The sequence below is a fragment of the Electrona antarctica genome, assembly GCF_951216825.1.
Source record: "Electrona antarctica genome assembly, chromosome: 15".
In the NCBI taxonomy this organism is placed as follows: domain Eukaryota; kingdom Metazoa; phylum Chordata; class Actinopteri; order Myctophiformes; family Myctophidae; genus Electrona; species Electrona antarctica.
In genome coordinates, this window is record NC_136796.1 from 1,740,468 (window position 1) to 1,761,070 (window position 20,603).

The window sequence follows — 20,603 nt, forward strand, 5'->3', positions numbered from 1 at the left end:
CTATTTTTCAATAGCTAAAGCATAACATAATGCTAACACCAAAAGGGGTTCCCGCCCAAAATGGGTTAAGACATTTTTCATTCCTAAATATAAAGAAAGAAAATAATAAAATACCATTACTGTATCAAACGTATATCAAACAAACTATACCATAAAAACTGGTCAAAACATTGGCCAAATTGTCAAATAATATAATAGAGAGGCAAACATTGGAAAAAGAAAAACGCCTCGCGTTGAGCTATTTTCCACAATATTTATCTGTGGCACCGAGTCAAACAAAATGTAAGCTCTGCAGCCCTGCAACGATATACAGTTCCAACTTAAGTGGGGCGGGGGGGGGTGTCCCCAGTTCAAATATTATGATTATTTGGGCCCTGAAAAGGTTGAGAACCACTGAATTCTTTTTAAGGGGAGCAGTGACCTATCGCCCCCTCCTCCGAGACAACGAACGCTCCAACCCTTTTTTATTTCATCAACCTAAATCATTATGGTCTTGGCTCCAAGTGCCATTATCTCCGTCCTTGAGCTAAGTGACTGATTGATGTCAATCTGAACATGTTGATATGGGGACCTTTAAAGAAAGGAGAAGGAGAAGAAGAAGAAGAAGGGGAAAAAAAGACTATCAGCACTCAAGACAGCCACGCCTCGGGACGGGAGTTAGTTCTTGGTATAAATCACAATTTTAGACGGAAAGGAGAGTGACCAGGAAAGGAATTGGGGGAGGGAGGACAGGTACGATACGACGAATGAATATGTTACTGGGTGTGTTGGTGGGTGGGGAGGTTTGAAGTAATAAAAAAAGTACACTTTCTAAATTAAATGTGCCTTCCGTTGTCATCTGTATTTATGCACATTGAGATTATTGTTTGTTTGTTTTTGTTTTTTACAAAAAAAAATCATTTAAAACTGTGATGTTAATATTTAGATCATGAAGCACAAGCCTATTTTGTATTAAACAAATAATGTACCATGCGTGTGGCCGCTTCCACCATGATTTGATTTATTACTCTATGCTAGCCGCATTACGTCATCTCTACGCTAGAGACTAGATAGTTCATAGTCGCACACACACAGTGGTGCTTTTCTTTATATCTTTTTTTTGCTATTTCAAATTCGCTATCAGGCTCGTTTTTAGTGACAACTTTTCACACTGTCCACATTTTGACACATTCCGGAGGTCCATCCATCCATCCATGATCCATCCACCGCAGCTGAGCATGCAGCCAGCCCCCCCCCCCCCCCCCCCCCCCCCCCACACACACACACACACACACCTGCCGGCCGTGTGGCGCAGCAGCACGCGTTGCCATGGCTCCCAGACAACTCCGTTACCCTTGTTGTTACACCACAAGTTGTGACCTATCGAATTCCGTGTTTCAAAATCAAGTCCAAGAGTTTTCTGAGATTGCCTTTGTGAGAAATTGGCAGTGGCACAATTTGTTTTTGTTAGCATACACCACACGTATGTTCGTCCGATAATCGCATTAATAGTCCGACGTTATTACGACTGACTTTATTTTCCATTTGGTGTGAGATATCGTGGCCCTTGAGTCTGAAATAATGAGGATTCAATTTGATTGTTTAGTGACCTCTGGCGTCACATGATCCGATAGGTCACCAATTTCGGCGTAGCCGCGTACCCCCGAACATTGTGTCCTGTCCCGACCGCGCGGAGGTTTCTCATTGGGGGGCAGAGGGGGTCCTCCGGCTCCGAGAGGGAGCAACCACAACCCCATAATACCCCATAATATGGGGTTGTGGTTGCCCCCTTAATATATTGAAACACAACCAGAAGAAGTATGGGACAAAAACCGAGCTAAATTGGCCATAATAATCCAACAATGTGGAAAATGTCAAAACATTATACAAGCCTAATAATAAACTCACCGGCCCATATACAATTCAAATGAGCTTTATTGGCACGAGACAACATTTTAGTAGTTTACATTGCCAAAGCAAGTGTCAAAATATATAAACAAAAAAAAATGTTGAAAATCCAGTTGGTCCAGTTGGAGGGGTTTGGAGTGGTTTTCAAGTTAGCCTAGTGGTCCGGGGATCACCAGTGGTCCTTGAGGCGGTTCCATAGGTGGTCCCCAGGCAGCTAAATGATGGAGAGTTGGTAACCAAATGGACTCTTTTATTAGATCTTTAACTCTTGAGAGCGTAAAATGTCACGCTCTCAACATCTGAAGTCTAATTAGAGAATGTAGAAGAATCGTAATGTCTCCATGTTTTGCCAACAGCATGGAATTGGAAATGTGGACAAATCCACATTCTGCAGAATGTGGACATTTCACTGTGGACGACACACTGGTAAAGCATTACACTTGTTTACAACAGGGTCTTGTACATCAAGCTGCCTCACGCTACAGAAACAGGAGATAGGCTCCTGCCCTATGGGCCTCATGGCTCGGCAAGGCTACAACAGGGTCCACCCTTTTCAATTCATCAGAAGAACATTTAGATAGCAACACATATACACTTCTATATAAAAAACAGGAAATCATGTATTAGGTTCAAAGGGAAAGGAAACATACAGTGAGGGGGAAGGGGGCGGGGAGATAGAACAACAGTTTAAATTAGGGTCTGAGAGGCTATTATAATCTCATCTAATAGGTGATCCGTGGCTCAAATGAGAATAAATAATGGCTGCTGGGCCTTGAAATGTATTATTGCCAGAGCAAGTGTCAACATATCATTTTAAAAAACTGTTGAAAAATGGGGGAAGTAGCCTATATACAGTAAGTTGGTCGAGTTGGAGGAGATACAGTAGTGTTTTTTTTTGTAAATATAAGAGTTATTTATTACACACATATTCACAACAAAGGGGCTCGAGCTACGAGAAAACATTTTAGTAGTTGTATATTGCCAAAGCAAGTGTCAAAATATATATATTTTTTAAATGGGGGAAGTATATACAGTGAGTTGGAGCCTTGGAGGAGATACAGTAAAAGGATTTTTTTTGTAAATAGGAGTTATTTATTACACACATTATTCACACAACAAAGGGACGCTCGAGCTATCTATCTGCCTAGTAGCGTTGTATTGCCAAAGCAAGTGTCAAAAATATAATTAAAAAAAACTGTTGAAAAATGGGGGAAGTTGGTCGAGTTGGAGGAGATACAGTAAAAGGATTTTTTTTTTGTAAATAGGAGTTATTTATTACACACATATTCACAACAAAGGGACGCTCGAGCTAGTATCTATCTATCTATCCATCCGCCTACAGTGTAGTGTTGTTGGCGCAATGAGCCGCACGCCTCGCGCTGCCTGCCTTGCCTTCCCATCATGCAGCGCTTCTCGCCTGCTGGCTGCTGCTCCCGTCGCGAGGCGCCGCCATGTTGTTGTCGGACTGACTGAAAGAAGCCCTAGTGGAACTGGGAGTTCGGCGGCGGCGGAGGAAAGAAAGAGAAACCAGGGCAGGGTGAGAGACGAGTCGAGAGAGAGAAGAAGAGAAGAATCCGCGACCATCCACCCTCTCCGCCTGTGAGTATCGCCCGTCCGCGGCCGCGGGGGTCCCGCGGACCCCGCCGCCCATGCGTCGGTCCGGGTATTATTTTTTGGGGGGGATCATAATGTCTCGGGGAGTGAGCCATTTTTTTTTTTTTTCTTTTTTTTTTTTTTTTACCGGAGGTTGTTTTAGAGAGAGACCGCCTTCCACTGTCTTCCACCAGGCAGCCTCTCTCTTCCTCCTCCCGTTGTGTCGCTCCAGCTACCCGGGGCCTTTGTTAGCATCCCCCCACCCCCCTGTCACGGCCCACGGGGGCCCGGTGGGGGACCTGTGGGAGTGGGACGGGGCCGGTATTTTATCAAAGCCGAGCCGAGTGTTGTCTTCTCGGGGGTGGGGGACGGAACCTCCGTTAATAACGTAATGTCGACTCGAGCCCCGTGTTGTGTTCGGTGCCGGCCGGGGGGGGGGGGGGGGGGGGGGAGGAGGAGGAGGCCATTTATTTATTGTTGCTGGACGTGAGCAATGAACCCACCACCATAATAATAATAACAGGCTAGCCTGGCTGCTCCCCCCGACAAAATGAACTGACAACCCCCGTCCCGGGGCCGTTAATACCGGGGCGGGGGTCCACAGTCACTGACTGACTCCCACCCACGGCCCGGGCGTCGCACACAACACAACCACACTGTTGTTTTCGAGACGTTGTTTTTGGGGAATGACAGGTTTTGTGTGTGTGTGTTGTTGGTGGCGGGGGACACCGACCTAAAACCTGACGTTATTTTGCTAGCTTGTTTTGTCGCCTGGCCTGGCTGGCTGTCACGCCCCGTGTGTGTGTGTGTGTGTGTGTGTGTATCACATGTATTTGTGTGTGTGTGTGTGGCCGGTATGTATGCGGTGCGGTGAATTCATTGATCCCCGGGCGGTATTTGAATAATGATTAACCCAGTTCGGTGTATGCATGGTGGAAGGCTGGAAGCACAGCAGTCAGTGTGTGTGTGTGTGTGTGTGTGTGTGTGTGTGTGTGTGTGTGTGCCCATTTCCGGGTGACTACTGACTGACGAACTTGGTAACATAACAAGCTGCAAGGAGGAGGGACAGCTTTGCTTTGAGGAATGATGATGAACACACCACTCACTGTCTTGTCTGTGTCTCTGTGTGTTGTGGATTTCCTGGTGGTTCTGTAACTTTGGGCACGGGGTATAGTATATAACCCCTTTCGAGGGGACCCTTGGTTACCCCTTTAATGTATTTGGGAAACCAAGAGGGTCCAGAAAGGGGCTTTTAGTAGCACAGGGGGAGAGGAGAGTGGGTCGGCATGGCCTTCTTTTTCAGCAAAAAAAAATTAAACGCATACAGCGCGCCTATTCCTAATGGCCGAAGAGTCACTGTGAGTGAGTGTTATCTTAATGTGTCGCTCAGCCTCTGGCCCTGTAGTGGTATTTATTTTCACCCTGTATATTATGGCTCGCCTCTCTGACTGTCTTGTTGGAAGGAAGGGGGTGTGTGCTAATGTGTGGGGGATTGCACACTGGTTTCAGCAGACTTTTTTTGTTGTTGTTGGTGATGGATGGAGTGTGAGTGTGAGACTGTGACTCTGCCAGACAGGTAATTACTATACTGTAGCATGGGTCATTGTAAAAAAAAAAAAGCACTGCTTGTAATTTTCCCTGTCTTACTTTATTGCATGCTGATTTGGAAGTTAATCGGACAGAAACACAAGCGGGAGACCCTTATATTAGAATACGAATTATAGGCCCCTCAAGACCCCTCAAGCCTTGTGGTTGAGTGTCCGTCCTGGGACTGGGAGGCTGGGGTTCAATCCCCAGTCGGGTCATACCAAAGACTCTAAAAATGGGACCCAGTGCCTCCCTGCTTGGCACTCAGCATCAAGGGTTGGATTGGGGGTAAGTCCCTGCGACATACTAGCGTCATGTCCAGGGGGTGTACTTGTACATCAAGCTGCCTCACGCTACAGAAACAGGAGATAGGCTCCTGCCCTATGGGCCTCATGGCTCGGCAAGGCTACTTACTACTACTACTACAAGACAATTTTGAGGGGTCAGTGACAGTGACTATAGGCCCCTCAAGACAATTTTGAGGGGTCAGTGATCAGTTTTAGTCACTGACACTGACCCCTCAAAATTGTCTTGAGGGGCCTATAGTCACTGTCACTGACCCCTCAAAATTGTCACTTGAAGTTGTTCCTGGTTGAAATGGGTGCATTTGTCATTGCATGTGTAATGATTATCTAGCCGATTAGCCCAGGGGTCGGCAACCTTTTTTGACATACCGTGCCATGTTTTTATTTGTTTGATAGTCAGGTGTGCCATGTCAACGTAATAAGTTTAATTATGACACCACATCAAAATAAAATATTTTACCAATGGCTTTTTACCAGTATGTCCAAAATACATAATTAACAACCTTTCTTCTTTTGAAATATTTTCTCTCGATTAGACTATAACCCCACCCCCACCTATCTCCCAGACTCACTCCCCAGTCAGAGTTCAGAGTTTGAATAAATGTGACCATATTTGACTGAGAGACTGCCATTTCACCAGAGGAGAAAAACTTTTTTCCCCCCAAAAAAATGAGTTAATAGCACAGGCAGACTCTTCACATACTAGAGCATGTCTGAAATAAGTGTCAGAGCTGATGTAAATATGAAATAAATTCTTAAACATGTAGAAAAAAATACAATGGCAGGTCCTCAGTCAAATTTAGTCACAAATGTAGAATTATGTGCAGAATGTGATTTCCTACTGATGTGAGGGGACTTGAGTTAATTTTAAAATAAAGTCCTCTCTTTCACACCTATGCCAGTGATCACCTTCACGTGCCTATGGTTTCCTACCCCATATCTATCCCTTTGCCTTTCTCCCAGTGAATATGGCCATTATTACCTAACAAATTGCCCATAGCAATGGAAGAGCAAAGTCACTCCAGTTTCATAACAAACTTGCCTTGACAACACTTTGATGAATGGTGGTTGCTATAGTAGCAATATACTGTATATGTACATGCCTTCTCGCCTGGTCAGAGAAATTGGCTGTACATAAACTCACTATAGATGGATGTTTGTATTGTACATGAAACTGTTGTCTGTGTGTAACAGCCCAGGGATTACTATTAGCTAATAGAAATTAGAATACAGAGATAGAGCAAGGTTTATTATTAGGCGGTTGTCTACTGCAGTGGCTCAACCTTTTCAGGCAGTGACCCCCCAAAATAATCCTATTTGAACTGGGGACCCCCCACCCAGACAAGCACTTGGACAGTGATGTCAATAGGTTTTCAATGTAATGAGTCCCACTTCAACAACGTTAGGAGTCATATTTTGCAGCATATAATTGCAGCATTTCATTTTATATGGTTATAATGTGGTTGTTGTAGAAAACAGAAGAATACATTATTATTTATAACTAAAGCTAGCAAAATAAACTAGAATAAAAAACAGTACAGTAGTACATCCCGTGAATGCAGAGGTTGTTGTTTTATTGCGTCCCTTAACTATAAACTGAGTTTTGGGATGCAAAAGGCACCCTATTTTAATCTCTGCTTGGAATTGTAGGAGTTTAGGCATTACATTTTAGTTTAATTCGGTTTCACAGATAAATATTGTGAAAATGGCACATCTGTAAGCTTTGCTCTGCGAGACATTTTGAGCTTCTTAAGTTCTTATATTATTTGACAATATTCGACAATTTGGCCAATGTTTGACCAGTTTTTTTGGGGGGGTGTCCACCTTTTTGTGTGTGTGTGGGTAAACGCACACTTTGTCCACTCCTAACACTACACAAACATTAAATGCCATTGACAATGAATGGACAGTTTTGAGTACAAACATTGCGTAAACACAAACATTGAAGATGAAGGTGAGGACGCAAATTCTCATTGGTCGGAATGAGATGATGTATATTATGATGTTTGTTGATAACATTTGATGCAGTAACATTGAAGACAAAAGTGAGAACGCAAACTGTGATTGGCCGGTGTGATTGGGTGGGATTGGTTGAGAAGGTGATGATAAGAGCGCCCCTCACTTCACACGCGTGTGATCTTTTATTTTTTTTAGCTACTAAAAAGGTCTGAAAACAAAGTCCTTTTAAATTGTCTCTTCCACTCACTGTCATCTAGGGACTTTAAACCCACAGGTTGAGATTATCACTGTATTAGGCAGTGGTCTAATACAGTGGTCTGGGGGCCACATGTGGCCCTCACCTTCACTTAATGTGGCCTGCAGGTCAGAATGCTGATATATTAATGATAGCCGTTACCATTCCAAACATGAGTCATGACCTGCTTTCATTTCTTAAGTCTATATATGTAGCTTAATGACTAGTATTAACATGTTATAACTTATTGTCTTTTTTATGTCCAGTGTATTCGGTATTTAGTTTATAAAGTTAACCTAGGTAACTATGACTAAATGCATTTGATTCCAATTCAGAAATTGCAAAAACTCTGTCGAGGTGCCGTGCACACAACATGGCCTACTTGCGCCGTGCAGGCGTGCACACAACATGGCCTACTTGCGCCGTGCAGGCGTGCACACAACATGGCCTACTTGTGCCGTGCACACAACATGGCCTACTTGTGCCGTGCACACAACATGGCCTACTTGTGCCGTGCACACAACATGGCCTACTTGCGCCGTGCAGGCGTGCACACAACATGGCCTACTTGCGCCGTGCACACAACATGGCCTACTTGCGCCGTGCACACAACATGGCCTACTTGCGCCGTGCAGGCGTGCACACAACATGGCCTACTTGCGCCGTGCACACAACATGGCCTACTTGCGCCGTGCACACAACATGGCCTACTTGCGCCGTGCACACAACATGGCCTACTTGCGCCGTGCACACAACATGGCCTACTTGCGCCGTGCACACAACATGGCCTACTTGCGCCGTGCACACAACATGGCCTACTTGCGCCGTGCACACAACATGGCCTACTTGCGCCGTGCACACAACATGGCCTACTTGCGCCGTGCACACAACATGGCCTACTTGCGCCGTGCACACAACATGGCCTACTTGTGCCGTGCACACAACATGGCCTACTTGCGCCGTGCACACAACATGGCCTACTTGTGCCGTGCACACAACATGGCCTACTTGCGCCGTGCACACAACATGGCCTACTTGCGCCGTGCACACAACATGGCCTACTTGCGCCGTGCACACAACATGGCCTACTTGCGCCGTGCACACAACATGGCCTACTTGCGCCGTGCACACAACATGGCCTACTTGTGTGCAAGCAGAGCACGCAAATACTGCTACTAACTAATGTCTATCTCTATTACAACTGCTGTTCTAAATCCTTTAGACCCGTTATTGACCTGATACTGTACCAACCTTGACTCGCCATCAACGGCCAATAAGGGCGACATACATACATACAGTCATACATACATACATACAGTCATACAGTCATACATACATACATACATACTTATAAGGTATGCCATCTGGTGGCTAATGAACCAAACATATTCTCAGAAGTTGAAGCAGAGGACCCACTTTTAGGCCAGTGCAACAGAGCATGCTTTTGCCTTTTCTTTTTAAACCTTACCCATTTTAACCAAATACATACATGCATACATATATACATACATACATACATACCCAGGCGATCACCAAACGTACCTTAGTTACGTCATCAGCCAATCTCTGATTGGCCGACAAGACACTACTGACATATACGCAGCCGATTACAGTACTTGCACGCTCGGCTTACGCAAGTAATTAATTCAGGATTTCAATTCAAATATGGAAAATATAGTGTCCCTCTCCATCGTCAATGTTGCCCACCCCTGGTCTAATGCACATAGCCTGATTTAGGGGGGTGCATACTTAGTTTAGACTAGTCATTGGTTAGACATGGGTTAAGGTTAGGTTTAGGTGTGCTGCCCCGTGGGAGGTTAGGTTTAGGGTGAGGGTTTGAGATAGCTTGTAGTTGTAGGACTAATGACTGGTCTAACCAATGACTAGTCTAAACCAAAAACTGTCTAAACTAAGTACTGCACCCGATTTATGCACAAATTCACCTATCTGGGCTTGTAAAGGACCTCTGCAGGCTGTTGCTGTATCAGCAACTAAATGGCATTTATTCCCAGATATATATATATACTGTGACTGTGTACACTGTACAGGTATATTGCCAGAGAGAGATTTAGCCCAACCCCTGTCGGAGACCCAGAGCTATCGTTAGGCCAGTCCTATCGTTAGGCCAGTCTCCAACCCCTGTCGGAGACCCAGAGCTATCGTTAGGCCAGTCCTATCGTTAGGCCAGTCTCCAACCCCTGTCGGAGACCCAGAGCTATCGTTAGGCCAGTCCTATCGTTAGGCCAGTCTCCAACCCCTGTCGGAGACCCAGAGCTATCGTTAGGCCAGTCCTATCGTTAGGCCAGTCTCCAACCCCTGTTAGAGACCCAGAGCTATCGTTAGGCCAGTCTCCAACCCCTGTCGGAGACCCAGAGCTATCGTTAGGCCAGTCCTATCGTTAGGCCAGTCTCCAACCCCTGTCGGAGACCCAGAGCTATCGTTAGGCCAGTCCTATCGTTAGGCCAGTCTCCAACCCCTGTCGGAGACCCAGAGCTATCGTTAGGCCAGTCCTATCGTTAGGCCAGTCTCCAACCCCTGTCGGAGACCCAGAGCTATCGTTAGGCCAGTCCTATCGTTAGGCCAGTCTCCAACCCCTGTTAGAGACCCAGAGCTATCGTTAGGCCAGTCCTATCGTTAGGCCAGTCTCCAACCCCTGTCGGAGACCCAGAGCTATCGTTAGGCCAGTCCTATCGTTAGGCCAGTCTCCAACCCCTGTCGGAGACCCAGAGCTATCGTTAGGCCAGTCCTATCGTTAGGCCAGTCCTATCGTTAGGCCAGTCCTATCGTTAGGCCAGTCCTATCGTTAGGCCAGAGTCTCCAACCCCTGTCGGAGACCCAGAGCTATCGTTAGGCCAGGCGTGCATATTCTTCTCACCTATAAGCATTTCTCCTCCTGCACAGCAAAGCTTTGGACTTCAATGTAATAGGAGGAAATGGCTTTGGTTTTCTACGTAATTGTCGCAGAAATGTGTCCCCATGGCTGTGTCGCTTGAGCTGAACTAGCAGAAATTTCCCTTTTCTCAAATTGTGTGTGTGTGTGTGTGTGTGTGTGTGTGTGAACATGACCTGCTTTAATTTCTTAAGTCTATATATGTAGCTTAACCCATTTTGGGCGGGAACCCCTTTTGGTGTCAGCATTATGTTATGCTTTAGCTATTGAAAAATAGCAGATCTACAAGCTCGTAGAGCTTGTAGGTCATGAGCCAAGGTGGCTTTGGATTGGTCCGCTGTGTTTGCATCGGTGTGATCATGCAAACTAAGTCGTCAAAGTGAGCTCTAGTCTACAGTGATTGGATATATTGGCTTGTCTTGTGCTTAAATCTCTCGTTCACGTAGGAAATGATGCATTTGAGATGGTTTTGCAGATGAGCCTGATTGTGCAGAACTTCATGCTAGACTGGTTGAAGTAGGGAAACTGTAGACACGTGAAAAGAAACTGGCCTTTCGGTCTGCAGTGATGTAAACAGGTTTTCAATGTAATGAGTCCCGGGATGCAGGGATGGTCTTTTAGACGAGTCCCAGGGACATTTTATGAGTCCCACTTCAACCACGTTAGGAGTCATAATTATTTTTGCCATTTTTACAAATTGCAGCATTTAACTCCCATTTCATTGTCTCCACCAGGCCGAAGGCATGGGGAGAGAGTATGTTTTGCACTCCGTCCGTCCGTCCGTGTGTCCGTGTGTCCGTCCGTGTGTCCGTCCGGGTGTCCGTCCGTCCGTCCGTCCGTCCGTGTGTCCGTCCGTGTGTCCGTCCGTCCGTCCGTGTGTCCGTCCGTGTGTCCGTCCGTGTGTCCGTCTGTGAACAGCTAATCTCTGGCACCGTTGGCTTGATCGCAGCCATACTCTGCACACACACTCCCTGAATGCCAGTTTTCACATTGGCCTGTTATAGCGCCACCAGGAGGCCGCTTTGTGCAATACAAATGTTTTGACAGTACACCTACAGATTTTGTCCAAACATTACGCAAATTGGTACACAGTCTCTCTAGAGCCATTCAACGAAACCGGTCTTTCAGATTTTTCACACTCCATCCTGATTGGCTAAAATTGGCTTCCAAAGTTCGCAGGAGTACTCCGTTTCAAACAAAATGCTGCAAATCATGAACACATGGTGTGATTTCCGTGAAATTTTGCACGCACATTCCCACTAGGTCGAGGAAGAAATGCCACTTGAATATTTTCAACTCAGCCTCATGGTGGCGCTATAACTGGTCGATTTGTGTTTTACCTATAACTGCACCGATCTGTGTAAAACCATGTATGCACACTCCCTAGAGGCCAAGGAAAAACCTTTGCCTGGAATTTTTCACATCTGCTCTTTAGAGCGCCACCAGGAGGCCGACATATGTAAAACACATTTTCTAATATTACTCCTTCAGATTTTATCCAAATTCCACGCAAATCGGTACACATGCTCTCCATAGTTATGTGATCATGTGATTTGTTTGATTTCTCATAATTATCCATCCTGATTGGCTACGATTGGCTTCTAAAGTTTTCAGGAGTAGCCCGTTTGGTACAAATCGCCACAACTCCTCAACGCAGCGTCCGATTGCGGTGAAACTGTGCATGCCTATTCCCACTACTAGACACTACTAGGTTGAGGAAGAAATGCCACTTGACAGTTTTCAAATCAGCCTCATGGTGGCGCTACAACAGGCCGCGTCTCTCTCACACACACACACACACACACACACACACACACACACACACACACACACACACACACACACACACACACACACACACACACACACACACACACACACTTTATATTACTCCTAAACATTTTGCCAAACATCACACACAATCCTATCCTCCTGGTGGAGACCTGTGCCCAGAAGGGCACTTTTTCTAGTTTTATATTGTTATAATGTGGTTATATTCATGTAGAAAACAGAAGAAGAAATGAATATTATAACTAAAGCTAGCAAAATAAAGTAGAATTAAAAAACAGTACAGTAGTACAGTAGTGCATCCCGTGGATGCAGAGGTCGTCGTTTTATTGCGTCCCTTAACTTTAAACTGCGTTTTGGGATGCAAAATGCACCCTATTTTAATCTCTGGGTGTGACAAGTGGCTTTTGGTACCTTAATGTTTCCATTTAAGCTTAGTTCATAGAGCATAGCGGGTCATTTATTTTCTGATTTGAAAAGCTTTGTACATTATTTACCCTGACCCTGTATGCCACACGTCTTTGTGTATGTGTGTGTGTCTGTGTGTGCGCACACGCATGCTCACGTCATCTTTATCTCTCAACAGGCCGTGGTGGAATGAGCAGTGTGTGTGTGTTGAAGAGGAAAGCAGTGCTCTGGCAGGACTCGTTCAGCCCCCACCTCAGAACTACATCTCCCAGCATGCCCGTGGTGCTGAGCAGCGGAGGACACGCCCCTCCAGTCGGGCAGACCCCCCAGGCCCCGCCCCCCAGCCAACAGGTAAACCAGTCTAGAACACTGTCTGTCCTTCATTGGTCTGGGAGCGTGTGGCGCAGACGTTGTCGACCTGGATCAATGACAGGTCTGCTCATTTTTCGTCTCAGCAAGATGAAAAATGTTCGTTGACCACCTTTTTTCACTGACGAAAAACTAAATGGAAACTAAATAAAAACTAAGCTATGATGACTAAAACTAAGATTAAAGATACTGACAATTTCGTCAACAAATAAAAACTAGACTAAAATGTCCTTTTACACTTGGTTGCATGCTGAAAATAGCCGATCTACAAGCTCACAACGCGTCACGCTGCGACGCGTTGTGAGCTTGTAGATCGGCTATTTTCAGCAGGTGTAATAACGGTCATTACGACGGCATCAAGGCCCACCAAAATGCATTTTTGGCGACTAAATCAACTGTAGATTTCCGTCGACTAAAACTAGTCGAACACTAAAACATTTAAGGTGACTAAAATGTGACTAAAACTAAAATCAAAATCGGTTGCCAAAAAAACCCACTGCTGCTCATGAAGGGTGCGACACGCGCTGCGTAAAAAAAAGATATAAGAAGAAGCTCAACAAAGATCTAGTCGCCCCGCGGGTGTGTGTGCACGAAACGAGCACGTGCACCGACAATTTCACAGGACCACGGCCACGTAAATAACGCTGGTGTTGTTAAACGTCTAGCTGCGTCAGTCGCTCCCCCAGTCTGAAAACACCGTAACTCTGTGTGTGACCTGACCTGTTGGCCTCCATATCTGGACAGGTGTTTGTTTGGGTGTCTTATTAGTCGGTCGTAGCACGGTTACTATGGCAACGGGTCAGATCATGTGAGTCTTTACATCAGCGGTGCCCACACTGAGAGCTACTTTCAAAATGACCAACCCAACAAGACCTACCCACCCCCCCCCCCCCCCCCCTTTCCCCTCACTGTATATGTCTCTTTTCCCTTTTTACCTCTATGATGAATTCCTGTTCTGTTCTTTGACTATATAGAAGTGTCTATTTGTACGTCTCTAAATGTTTTGATGAATTGAACATGGTGGACCCTATTGTAAACAAGTGTAATGCTTAATTGGGTCGTCCACTCACAGCTAACAGCCTTTGTATTGAGTTTGTGCTTGAAATGTACTGTAATTCTGCAAACTGTTAATACATATTTCAATCAATCATTCAAACAAAAACCCACCAAAAAAGAATATCCCATTGCTGGAAATAATTTAAAAATCACACCCGTGTGAACTGAGTGGTGCAGTGACGTCACACACTAACCATAGCAACCATGCTCATCTGTACGTGGGGCCACGTACAGGTACAAGGGTACAGACACGGGTACACGGGTACAGACAAAGCACCACTCAAAAATGTACCCGAGGTGGCTTTGGAATTGCGGCGATGGCGTTACATATAAGACAAACACACTTGGAATGTGAAATAAAGGGGGGGAAATGGAAATGTAATTGGCAGGGGTTTCTTCTGTATAACTTACAAATACAAACTGACATTTGTATGCAACACTCTTGAAAACAAAGTATTGCTTTGTGGGTTTGAGCTGACAGGCCATTTTTTAATGTCAATCAATCAAGTCAAGAGTTCTACACGGAATGAATAAACAACATGTTTATACAGAAAATAGTCTGGTTGCACTAACGTCAGGCAATTACTATAGTCTGGTTAACCACACTAACGTCAGGCAATTAGTTACTATAGCAGGGGTCCTCAACTAGAAATGCTGAAGGTCCACTAATCATTTTTGAAAAAGACTAAGGTCCGGCGCGGGCCACGCAACGGCCAGCGGAGAGCGGGGTGCACGTCTTGTCTGGTGCACTACTTCTCACTCAGTGCTGTGCCTTTGGCAGTAATTCCAGCATGTGTGTTTGCCTACTGTGGGCTCAGGAGGTAGAGCAGGTCGTCCAATGATCCATGGGTCGGCGGTTCGAATCCCGGCTCCTCCTGTCTACATGTCGAAGTGTCCTTGGGCAAGACACTGAACCCCAAATTGCTCCCGATGTGCTGGTTGGTACCTTGCATGGCTTCCGCCGCCATCGGTGTATGAATGTGTGTGTGAATGGGTGAATGTAATGCACAATCTATGTAAAGCGCCTTGGATAAAGGCGCTATATAAATGCACCATTTACCATTTTGCCTATGCTTTTAACTGGCTTATTGCCAGCCTAATTAACAGTGGATTGTGCCTTCTGCCTGCACTATTCATATGTTTAATTTGTCATTTTAATGCCAATAGAAAAATCCGCGATATACACACTATATCTAATTTTCACGGGGCAAGACTATAGTATTGGACAATCAATCCTGATGGTGGCGGTAACGTCACCATTATGCCGATTCTGACCAAATAGAGCGAGTGAGCGGTGACCACTTCCGGTTTGCGATCAAAATATCCGGTAGTATCTTTGCTACTGTGCTGCAAATTAGGCATTATATGCGCTAATTTGCATACATTTCGGGACGATAAATCTGAAGATCGGATAAAGCCAGGTTTAAAATGATTTTTTCATTTTGTTGACATATTAGAGACAAAGAAAATTACAGAAGGGATTTTAGATATCTCTAATTATCACTCCACAAATCAGAAAATAGTGTCAACAGGCATAAAAAAAACCCAATTTTCGGCATGTTTTTAGGTATAAAATGTGATGTAAATCAGGCTGTGAATGATATATCAACAAACCCATCTGTAAATATCTGCAGAATATAGTTATGAATAAGACTGGAAAGTTTGGTGTATGTGAGTGCAACTGAAGTGGAGATTCTTTGTCCCAGGTATGAGAAACTCATTTTGAGTAAACGACCTTTAAAGAATTGTATTGTAATTTTTTTTTATTTGAAGCCACTATTTTGAGACAAAATATCTCATCCAAATCTTGGCAACAACATATAATGCCATATATCATTGGAAAGGTCTGGACCTCGAGCTGACTGTGGTTTGATCCAAATATGGTCACTTCCTTTGTACCAACAACCAATCATGAAAATTGAGAGGGTGGATTTTCACCCAGCAAAACGAGCTGTCATTGGCTAAAATAAACTACTAAAATAAACATCTAAATCTGTGTTTTGATGTTTATTTTGCTTTAGTTTGAAAGAAAACATGTTTAGGAAGCAAAATAGCAACAAAAAAAAAAAGAAGAAAAATCATGATTTCACCTACCATGTCTCGCCTTAAGCTCTAATCAAGCTCAAAATATCGCATTTTACGCAGCGATCCATGCGCGATCACACGCGTGCGTGATCGACCGTACTGTATTGCATTATTACTCTTGTTTTTTTTAATGTTTATGCCTTGCTTTTCTTTTCTTTTTTTCTCCATTGCTCTGTAAAGCACTTTGAGCTGCATTTCATGTCATGAAAGGTGCTATACAAATGAAGTTTTATTATTATTATTATGCATCCCAGGGTGTGGCGGGTGCGGGGCGTTCCCAGGACGATGCTATGGTGGACTATTTCTTCCAACGGCAGCATGGCGAGCAGCCTGGCAAACACCGCTGGCCCACCGGAGACAACATCCATGACAGCAGCCAGGTGTGTGTTGGTTGGTTTGTGTCCGTCTCTCTGTCTGTACACAGTACTACACACTTAACCCATTTTGTCTTCAAAATTTCTGAAAAACCTCATGTTTCTGTATCGGTGGTGCTCAATGTTTCATGTCAAGGACCCCAAACATGATATGTAATTGGCCGCCGACCCCCATCTGAAAATATGTTGTTCCAGGAACCTCCTCTCAGAAGCAAAGATTTGAGTTAAAAACGTTCGCTCCTGAAAGAATATACATTCAAAGATTTGAGCCACATTTTCAAGATTTTTCAAAAAATAGCAGTCCTACAAGTTCATAGCGCGGCACTCGGTGCCGCGCTATGAGCTTGTAGATCTGCTATTTTTAAATAGCTAAAGCATAACATAATGCTTTAAAACACCAAAATGGGTTAACCTGTGAAACAATGGGACGATCCACTTGATAAAAAAAACGATAATCATATCCCGGAGATTTTTAATTTATCGTGAAATTAGCCCTTCGATAAACCCCACCCCAAAAGCGATTTTGTCCAATGCCAATCCAAACGGTTTAGCAACCGTTCCTAAGGATGGCAAGCTTTCGTGACCTCATAGCTGTCGGTGTTATTTTGCATGGCTGTGTTGTTGAACACATACACGGCTTAAAGGGCCACTTCACCCCTTTTGCAACCAGATCTTATTTTAATGATGCTTGGGAGACAAACACGTTTTTATGTGGGTAATTTAATTTGTGTTTTTAGATATTTTAGTATTTGAAAGTGTCCATGGGCTCCATGATGTCATGGACACTAGGATCACTTCCTTCCTGGACTACAATTCCCATAATGCTTTGGTCCACTGCTCCTCCTTGTTGTGGATAGGGGGAGGGATGTCTAACACCAGGGCTCCACCGGACGCGTTGCGTCTCCGTCGCGTGCGTCAAAAAACGCACCGGTTCAATTTTAATGCTCGCGTCGCGTCTCCGTCAACGCAACGCAACGCGGGCAGTGGAGCCACCCTTCATTGATTAAAAAGGGAACATTCCCTGACGGTGACGGAGACGCGACGCTGACGCGCCCGGTGGAGCCCCGGCGTTACTGAGACAACATGTAGTCCAATGACTGTCTAAAGAGGACGAGACGCGAAGACCGTACGGGCGACGCCATGTTGCTCACATAGTGCTCCATGGAAGGAAAGAAACATGCGCAGTTGAGACCAGGAAGTTGGACATGACAAATCATAGATATGGCGCAAATGGCCCAGCAGATGGCGTGATGCCACTGAAAGGAGAGATGCTTGTACATTATGTCACGTCCGACCAACATTACTGTCTGTGTGATGATCCATGCTGGGACTTACTTATCCATTTGCTGTTAAAACGTTAATATAAAAGGTAAAATGCAATGACGTGACATGATATGTACAAGCATATATCCTGCCAGTGGCCTCACGCCATCTGCTGGGCCATTTGTGCCATATCTATGATTTGTCATGTCCAACTTCCTGGTCTCAACTGCGCATGTTTCTTTCCTTCCATGGAGCACCATGTGAGCAACATGGCGTCGCCCGTACGGTCTTCGCTTCTCGTCCTCTTTAGACAGTCCTTGATGTAGTCCAGGAAGTAAGTGTCCATGACATCATGGAGCCCATGAACACTTTGAAATACTTTAATATCTAAAAACACATTATTACCCACATCATAACCCCAGGAAAGTGTTTCTTGTCTTAGGATCTGGTTGCAAAAGGGGTGACATGGCCCTTTAAAGTCTGGAAAGTTACACGACTGAGCCACCCAGGTGATCGCAATAATACTAATCACCGTAGTCTCACCGTTCATTACATGTAAACTCCCGTCGGACGGTCGTGAGTTGATTGAGTTGGATACTGTTATCTCCCTGTAACAATTCTAGTTTATTAACCCATTCTGGACCCCTTTTGGTGTTTTAAGCATTGTGTTATGCTTTAGCTATTGAAAAACAGCACCGAGTGGCGTGCTACGAGCTTGTAGATCTGCTATTTTTGAAAAATCGTGAAAATGTGGCACAAATCTTTGAATATATATTCTTTCAGAGCGAACGTTTTTTAACTCAAATCTTTTCTTCTGTGGGGGGTCCCTGGAACAACATTTTGAGATGGGGGTCGGAGGCCAATTACATAAAATTTTTGGGGGTCCTTGACATGAAAATGTTTGAGAACGACTGATATAGAAACATAGGTTTTTCAGACAACTGTCAGGATTTAGAAGACATTTGTAGAATCGTTCCCAGGTGTAAATGGGTTAAAATAATGTCATGCACATTTGTCCAGTGCACAGCCTACTGCAGGCCTGGTTGACTAGATTTAGAAGACATGTTGAAGCTCTTGCTACTGAAATGATCGATTATTTATATGGATAAATCCATAAAAATGAAATGCTTGTTAACCTGGACAGGACCTGCTCCTCGACGTGGTCTGGTCTAATGACCAGATTTGAATATCAACCAAAAGCTCGTCATTCTTTTGTGCAGAAAACATTAGGACTGTTTTTTTTGTTTTTTTTCTCCAGCCAATCTGTCCTTGACTAACCTGTCTGTCTCATTCACCTCTGGCTCTGTGTACGTGTGTGATTACAGGTGCGGTCCATGGATGAGCTCAACCATGATTTCCAGGCTCTGGCTCTGGAGGGGCGTGCCATGGGAGAGGTGAGAAGGAAAAGACTGACGGATTGGGGTCACTTAACACATTGAGAGCCCACGCAAAACTGCCCAAAATCACTTTCACCTAGAAAATCCATTCACATTTTTTATAATTCAGCCGACTGTGGAGACACATGCTGGAACTTTTTACTTTGAAATGTTTTATAGTTTCTGAGTTATTTAATTTAAACGCCAAATGCATTCTCAATGGCGAAAACACAAACTTTGGCACCACGTGTTTAAAAAAAAAAAAAAAAAAGGATTTAGATTTTTCTGATTTTTTTTTAATAACAAAATAAATAAAAATAAAATAAAAATATTTTTTTTTTCCAAAGACGTCCACAGACGTCTTGGGCTATGCACGTGCGGTAATACAAAATGTGTTAAAATGCCTTGTTTTTTCTGGGCGTGCCCTGAACCGCATCATGAGCTCAGCCCGGTGTAGCAGTATGCAACGGGGGGGGGACGTTCTTTCTTTTTTACTTAAGCTGCTATAAGCAATACTATGTCAACATTTTAATTACCTTTTTATTTTATTTTTTATGACACATCTAGTGGCCGCAATCTGCATTCAAAGATTTTCCTAGAAGCTTTGTCATTGGTTGATTTGCCTGTCTGCTTCCTGATTGGTTAGTCATTGCGACCGGGTTTTTTTTTTCGACCAATGACAAAGCTTCTAGGAAAATCTTTGAATGCAGATTGCCACATTTCGACCATGTTAGATCTGCTACTTTTGATGCTGTTGTGTGACGCAGTAGAAGTAGAAGAGCATTCATTTGCGGGAACAAAACGAAAGGTTAAAATATGGAATGGGACGCTTCGCACGATGTGCGCTCACGGAATCCATATGCGGTTCCCGAACACACACACTTTTTAAAGAATTTTATACTGTTTTATCTGTCCAACCATCTTGTGCTGTGCTCTTTTCTCTCTTCCCATTCCACTCTCTGTCCTCCTCCTTCCTCTGTCTGTTGTCCTGTTGTCTGTCTCTGTCCTCCTCTTCCTCTGTCTGTTGTCCTGTTGTCTGTCTCTGTCCTCCTCCTTCCTCTGTCTGTTGTCCTGTTGTCTGTCTCTGTCCTCCTCTTCCTCTCTCTGTCTGTTGTCCTGTTGTCTGTCTCTGTCCTCCTCTTCCTCTGTCTGTCTGTCGTCCTGTTGTCTGTCTCTGTCCTCCTCTTCCTCTCTCTGTCTGTCGTCCTGTTGTCTGTCTCTGTCCTCCTCTTCCTCTCTCTGTCTGTCGTCCTGTTGTCTGTCTCTGTCCTCCTCTTCCTCTCTCTGTCTGTTGTCCTGTTGTCTGTCTCTGTCCTCCTCTTCCTCTCTCTGTCTGTCGTCCTGTTGTCCGTCTCTGTCCTCCTCTTCCTCTCTCTGTCTGTCGTCCTGTTGTCTGTCTCTGTCCTCCTCTTCCTCTCTCTGTCTGTT

At 44.6% G+C, this 20,603-nt stretch overlaps 1 protein-coding gene across 1 annotated transcript in view; it reads left to right on the plus strand.

Moving 5' to 3' along the window:
- Positions 1 to 3,247: 3,247 nt before the first annotated feature.
- pum1 (pumilio RNA-binding family member 1) overlaps positions 3,248 to 20,603 on the plus strand; it is a gene marked incomplete at its 5' end in the record, with an annotated part of 118,667 nt that continues 101,311 nt past the window's right edge. Inside the window, 5 exon segments of the mRNA XM_079521746.1 lie at positions 3,248 to 3,486; positions 12,831 to 12,849; positions 12,851 to 13,003; positions 16,417 to 16,542; positions 19,125 to 19,193. Of these exon segments, the coding sequence (XP_079377872.1) occupies positions 3,248 to 3,486; positions 12,831 to 12,849; positions 12,851 to 13,003; positions 16,417 to 16,542; positions 19,125 to 19,193 (606 nt within the window).